At 37.5% G+C, this 7,351-nt stretch overlaps 1 protein-coding gene across 1 annotated transcript; it reads left to right on the top strand.

Annotated features, from left to right (window-relative positions):
* Positions 1–4,364: 4,364 nt before the first annotated feature.
* LOC110054288 (uncharacterized) lies at positions 4,365–7,222 on the top strand. Its single transcript, XM_020760665.2, has 4 exons — positions 4,365–4,735; positions 4,983–5,086; positions 5,752–5,853; positions 6,239–7,222. The coding sequence occupies exons 1-4, from the start codon at positions 4,365–4,367 to the stop codon at positions 6,325–6,327; spliced, it is 666 nt and encodes a 221-aa protein (XP_020616324.2). The 3' UTR covers positions 6,328–7,222.
* The last annotated feature ends 129 nt before the right edge of the window (positions 7,223–7,351 follow it).

Below are 7,351 nucleotides of genomic sequence, written 5' to 3'. Positions count from 1 at the left end.
ACGATGGACGGTGCGCGCGCATACCATTGAAGGGCGCTTGGGCGTGACCAGGAGTTTGTTCCTCTTTCGAATCTTGTGACCGGGCGTTCTCGTTCATTACCCAGGATGTTCATTTATCTTCTTTGGAATTTTTTGTAGTCCTACTCTTCCTTACAACCTCTTAAAACAGTCATAGCGTTTTGAAATAATTATGTGATTTCGAAGCCTACCTAGTGAAAAAGATTGGAACAAGCGCGAGCCAGCCTTACTTTCGTCCAGCTTCGTTCCCAGGGCGCCTTTGCCTTCCACCTTCAAACTGCAAAAAAAAGAAGCCAGTTTTCAATAAAAGTGCAGTGTATAGTGAAATTCTTATCTAAAGGAGCGAGCGTACCTCTCAAGCTGTAGCACTTGAAATTTTGCACTGGAAAATAATTTCCATAATAGAATATTCAACATTATACGAACAGGCAACGAGGTATTCTGTTGCAGGGTGGGAGAGCGAGCCTAGTGCGAAGATCCAAGGAAAAAATTCTTTGATCTCTGTTTTAGCTTTGATATTCAACAACCAATATTTTTAACTTTTTTCCCTTCGTATCTGTGGTCGGGAGCCTACTTTACGAAAACTAGAGTCACGAAACGTCACTTGCTGCTTTTTCCTCTCACTGGGGTTTAATTTTTATAATTTTACAAACGTGAAATTTGAATGTCACGACATATGAGTAAACATTAAGGACGGAACTTTTTTTTCCGAAGGGGTCTCTTATTGGCTGTTACCCAATCCCTCTCCTTTACTCGTGCACCTTACCACATATCTTGATCAGTTCAAATCCAGGTCGATTATTATTATTATATTTTAAAAGAAACAATGTGCAAATTGTCTTGTAAAAATAAAAGGCTCAGAGACGAGCCTCTCTGGTAGATTCCCTAGTTCCTCCCTCTTCCAAACTGACGCGAAAAGATTCAAAAGAATCACTCGGGACTTTCTCATCCATGTGGATGACAAAAATCGTGTAAAATTCAGTGATAATCAAAAGTGGTGGTGAAGAGCATAACAGTCCAGTAAAAATGTGTAGATTAGCATACGGTTATAATTAATAAGTCAATTCCAATTTAAGTCATCCGATCAGTTATGCGCAGTTCAAGAGGAAGACATGCCACCAGCACAATTATTACTTTGTTGTGTTGTTCCAAAATTTAGCGATAACCGTGTTCCTTAACCCATTGACTCCCGGAGCTTTTTGCCAAAAACGCACATTTTGGACATTTTGGAGATTTTCAGGCTCGATATGAGCCAAATTAGCTCCAATCTACTCAAAAAGACATTTGCAACAGGACAGCATGCTTTACTTTCCACAAGCATCGCGATTTACGTCATGTTTGCTCGGGCATGCACAGAAATCAAAATTTTAGAGTTTTTGGACGGGAATGTGACCTACGTCTTTAAGCTTTTCGGTTTTTTGTAATGTTCTTTTGTTTTTCGCCTTTGCTTTTTCTCTTTTTCTTACCTTTTGGCTGCAGTGGTTGACCTTCTACTGGGCTTGCTTCCAGTTCAAAAATTTGCGAGAAAGCATCATCGCGACGGGCAATTTTTACCATGTAGTAGCTAAGTGTAGTCACAGGAAATTTTGCTCTGTTTTTTCGTGCATATTTCAGGCTCCATTGAGCTGATCACTCTGATCTAGGAAAGTTCTTTTCCTCCCGCAAAACTTGAGTATACTGATGTTGAGTGTCGTGCTTGCGGTTCTAACCTGACCTGAGAACGACTTATAGACGCTAGATTGTGCAGCGTTTTGCACGTTCACCTTTTATGTTGTTTATGTCGGTAAAAACATAATTAACGCTCTAGAAATGCAGATCAGGTAAAAACATGACACGATCAGGTGTCAAGCCTCGTCCATTGTTTGCTCGGAGATCGTCAGGATCCAGTAAAATCGAAGAATACTAAAAAAAATGTGCTAATTCTCCAGTAAATGTTTCGGACTTCCGGCTTACTTTATGCTTCTTCACACTTTTGTTTGTTTGTATATTTGTGGATATTTTTGTTTGTACGTTTACTTATACTTTTAACCTACCATGATTTGTAATAGATAAATTAATAAAACAAAATTGAATACGTGCTGTTGACCGAAACAGCGTTGTACGTTGTGTTATTAGAGCAGTTGATGCAGATATAAGTCCCTTTCACCTGTCAAGTGTCGCAACTTTACCCCAGGGAGGAGACTCCCATATAAAAAGAACCGGGTGCTCGTGGAGTCGTGGCACCCCTCGGGGGGTGAAAAAAAGGGTATGGTAGCTCTTCGGGTGTCCAGCCTAAAAACTCTTTTTTGGTACCTCTTGGGGGTGAAAAGAATTCCATGTCATGCCAACAAAACAGGATCTTGGTATCTTAGGGGTTCTTTTCAAAATTTCACACGAGCACCCCTGTCCTTTTCAAATGGGAGTCAGGGGAAGGGGTCAGACTTTATACTTCAAAACACGCCCAACAAACCCTGTTCGCCGACTTCTTTTATCCGCTTTCCCATTGCTGCTGGATGGAGGAAATCGAGGACCTTAAACTGTAACGTTTGAATAGACTTCTCAGAGGGGAATAGTGAGAAAAGACTGAACAAGCCCCTACCCTTACACAGGCAGACTGTCCGACATACACAGACTGATGTCACGCTGTGTCGTGAGAACAGCAAATCTTGCAGATAATCAAAGAACTTTCCAGGAATTTGGAGACTCGTAATTTTTACTGAGAGACTTAAATCAAATCACGGCGCGAAATTTTTGACAAGGCGGAAGAATATGCACAATCTACATCAACCTTTCGCTTTTCGCCTGGCCAAAAATAGCTATCGTTCCCAGGCCTCTTGTCGTTCTGCGCCACGATCGAAAGGAATTGTGGACAAGATCAAAACAAAACGAAATGGACTGTGGGTATCGAAAGGACGAACAGCAGTGGAAGATCTTGTACTAGAGGCACACTACGAAGCAAACCCCTAATTTTATCAGTATTTTAGTGCTCTGTAGTTTCTGAACTCGAAGATATCTGAATTGAGTCATCTGGGGTTATTTTGGGGCACTGAAGTTCTCGATCAACTCCATCAGATCATCTGGCAGCTGAGAGTGTAGATCGTAGATCAGTAGAGATCATTTTGTAAGACTTACATGTAAAAATATAGATTTTAGAGACATTATTGATGTTACATGTACCTTTACTTGTCTTATCGAATTATTGAATGTCTAGCCAGTTCAGTCAATATATACAGTAGAACCCCGGTAACTCTGAAGGGAGACGAAAAACAGTTCGAGTTAACGGGGGTTCGAGTTATCGCGGTCGATTGAATATCTAGTAATTGTTAGTTCACTGATCTTTCAGCAGTTCAGTATACAGTACAGTGCAAATAAAACTTATCTCGTCAGAACCTGTGACACGATTATACACCTTTCCCATGTAAATACAGTACTGTGAAATGTGTAACTCGGTTATGTCCTCAAATTGCTGTAGTGTTAGTTTGTATGTGTTTTTATCGATTACACGACAAGAAAATCTAATGGAATGACATCCTAAAATCTAATGGAATGAGTTATATCAAGCAGAATTCGAGTTATCGGGGTAAATTTGATCAAGGGAAACGGAATTTAGTTCAAGTTAGCGGGAAATTTGAGTTATCCGAGTTCGAGTTAAAAGTTAAAAAAAGACCATATGACTGAACAGTAGGGTCAAATCCAAGAGAAATGGGACTTAGTTTGAGTAAGTGGGGGAGTTCAAGTTATTCAGGTTCAAGTTACCATTCTACTGTAATGTTTCTTCCGAGGATTTGTTGGTAAATGAATTACTATCCCTTAGTTTTAGCTATTAAATGATATTAAATATTAAAATAATTACTGTAATGATTGAAATAATAACCTCTTCAATCAATCAATCAAACAACCTTTATTTAAATAGGGTGACACTTACAAACCTCTTACTTACTAACAAGCACAAGAGCTGTACTGGGGAATATTGGCCCAAGGTCATGGCAGTTTGGATATTCCCCAGCATGGGTCAAGCGCTCAAGCAAGCTAGATTAGTAAATGGTTTACACGGTACAAAACAAAACATACAGTTCATGGCTTATGACCATTTCCATGGAAACAGTCCATATAGCAAAATGTTGACCAAAATAGAACCATTTAGAACACTTGGAATAATTACCTCAAGGCTTGTCATGTAATAAATTGCAAATTATTAATAGTGGTATTGTACAACAAAATGATTTTTTTCTTTGTTACATGTTTGTACAGTGAGAAGTTAATGTTGTGTAATCCCTGAATTAAATATTAAGAATGTATATATCTCTTTTGTACAGGTACGTTTTGATTAGAATGTGAGCTGACTTGGTCATCATTGACATCATTGGATGCTACACACAATGTTGGCAAATACAAACGACTTTCCCCTTGGACCTCCTCCAATATATGAAATGGCTCAAGATGTGAACAGCTGCCATGATCCACAGAAGAAAGATATCAGTGAGACTTCCAATAAAACAACAGACAATGTGGAATTTGACGATCCTCCACCATACAAAGAGAAAGAATCTCCAACACACACTGTTAATAGCTTCCAGTTTCTTTTTCCACTTATTACATGTCCCTGGAAAAGATTCTTTAGTCTGTGTTGGAGAAACCAGTGGAGTATTTCTGCTGAAAATTTTGGCCACAACATGACATACTATCAGTTGAACTATATATGGTTGCTACTTATCCTCGTTGTTGTTTCACTGGTGATGTGAGTATTTTTTATAGACTGCAAGCATTCTCTCTTTTGCTTGAAAATTGGTGGGAGAAATGCAGAACAAGTGAGTATGTGAGTGTGACTGTGAACGTGGTTCTTTCTTGTGTTCTTTTTTTTATGAATTTTCAAGCAAAAGAGAGACTGCTGGTAGTCTAATTTTTTTCAGGTGTTTTTAGCATGTTATCAGATAAAATGCCCTCTGCTATCAAGAACTTGATTTCCAGGCTTTGGCTATTTGCAGGATTGACTCTGCAGACTTAAACTTTTGTGTGCTGTGGACATGCGTTACAGTCATTCTAATCTATGTGCTGAATGTCATTGGATGTTGCCCCATTGAGTTGTTGGGTAAGTTTAAAATTAAAATGGGTAAGTTACTTCCCTGAAGATAAAGGGCAACTCAGTACACCTAAGAGCAAGCTCACAAGATTTTAACTGAGAAAATGTGGAAGCATTTTCGAATTTACTAAGTAACTAGATTGCTTTACTTTATAGTACATTGTGTCTGGAGTTTGCAGTTTACCACCCTAGCCATAGTTTGTCATATTTGAAGAGAACACAGGTCAGAGGCCACTGTGGATTGGCCTTGGCAAATGTACACTTAACCAAATGCTTGCTTTGTTTTTATTCAAGTCTTTTCACTCTTGTGTACCTAATGGCCTGAAAGATGAACAAGTATTGTGAAAAGGAACATAAGATCTCTTAATTCTTCATCCTGAAAGGAGGCAATGTTAATGTTCAGTCCACAACTTGTAAATATTTTTTTATAATTTAAAGGAGGTACAAAAATTGGAGGGGTCTTTATTTTTGCCACCATGGCTAAAAAATTAGAATGATTTTTGAGAAAACAAACATGACAACAGCAACTCCTTTAACCTAAGCATATTGCACTGTAAGATAATAACAAGCCATAAATGAGCAGCTAAGGTACATGGAAATATTAGCCCTTTAAGTTTGTGAAGAATCCCTTTAAAGATATTTGAGACAATAACTGTCGTTGATTTGTCTTTCAGGACGGAAGCTATCCCTTTCAGAACAGTTAACAGCACTGATCATGCTTGAGCTTCCCTTCTATGGATTATTTCCCACTGCTGTCCCTTTTATATTTTACATTGGTAAGATATCCTCAACCATTTGATCTGTTTAAGTTCTGATTTTGTTTTGTTTTTCTTTAAATTTTTCTGGCAGTTTGATTTTTACTTCCTTTTCCCATACTATTTACCATCATAAATTGAAGCAAAAGATTAAATGTGAAGGATAACTTATAACTTATTGATCATTTTGGATCAAGAAAAAATAAAAGATTCTTTGTTTGAAAACTTTCCAACCAAGGGCAATTTTTTAAAAATAATAGAATGTACATGTGTATACTGGTTGCTTTCAAGTACCTCACTTTAGGAAGACCCACCTTAAGAATATACTACTATTGATTAACTGTATGTTTATTATGGTCACCTTTGTTTTAACTTTTAACAGTGATTTTTTTGTTGTTGTTTTCAGCTCCATTTGCTTGTTTTGTAATGGCCCATGCATGTTTAACACCAGTCAACAAGGGTGTAGCAGGGATTGCTGAAATTTATGACATCTGATCTGGGAAATGCAAGAATAAGTTCTATTCAAGTCTCCACAATCAAAGAAGAGAATGATATTTTTACAACTTTGTAGAAACTTCATAGGAATAGAATGGATACAATGAATGGTGTGGAGAGAGGGACTTAATTAAGTCGTTTTGTAATGCCAGTGGGTGGTGTATTGCACTCCAGTGTCCTCTATCAAGGCTGTGGTCTAAGAAAATTGTAAGGAGCCCAAAGTTCCCCAACCATGAAATCCTGGGTACCCAGCACTTAATGTTATATGAAAAATGTAAGTTTTTCCAGTCACCCAAAAGCAAAAGTTAGTCACTTGTGACACCAGGGCACTTCTAGAGCACAGCCCCATCTATAGCAATTTAATCGCATGGCATTACAGTTGGGGGTGATAATGTAAGGTAAGCTTTAGAAGTCAGGAGTAAATTGTACACATTTATTCAAGATCTCTCAGTGTTGAAATTAACTCAGCTTGTTTCCAGTGCAGCATCAGAGAAAAGAAGAGTAATATTTAAGTTGTATTAAAGGTAGAGGTAAATCAGTTGTGTTTTCTAAGGTTAGGGTACTTAGCACTGCTAGCATGTAGAGCCGTTTCAATCTTTCCTAGGAAAGATTAAGGTAGCTCTGCTAGCAGGGTAAGAATATCTTTAAAAATTAAAATTACCTAAAAAGGAAAGAAGTACATGTAGCTGTGACCAAAACTCTACTGTAGATATTTTCCAATATTTATTGGAAATATGTTATCAGTAGTACACTATATACACAGTCGAGAATATTTTATTGGTAAAATTGTAAATAAGAAAAACAAACTTGTTTTATTCTTGTAAGGAAAGGTGTATATTAGTTTACGCAATTAAAAAATAGAATGAAAATAAAATAATTATATTTGTGTGATGAATGAAGGTGGGGTGTGATGATGTAAATTTGCATATACAGCAAGGGAACTGTAATAGTTCTTGGGCTTTCAACCATTTTCAAAGGAGTAGAAAACGTTTTGCATGTTTCTATTTGAGTATAAGAAACGTTA

Source organism: Orbicella faveolata, unplaced genomic scaffold (genome assembly GCF_042242905.1).
Source record: "Orbicella faveolata isolate gen_17 unplaced genomic scaffold, um_ofav_v1 contig_13, whole genome shotgun sequence".
Taxonomy (NCBI): domain Eukaryota; kingdom Metazoa; phylum Cnidaria; class Anthozoa; order Scleractinia; family Merulinidae; genus Orbicella; species Orbicella faveolata.
This window is presented reverse-complemented; position numbering and strand designations above follow the sequence as displayed.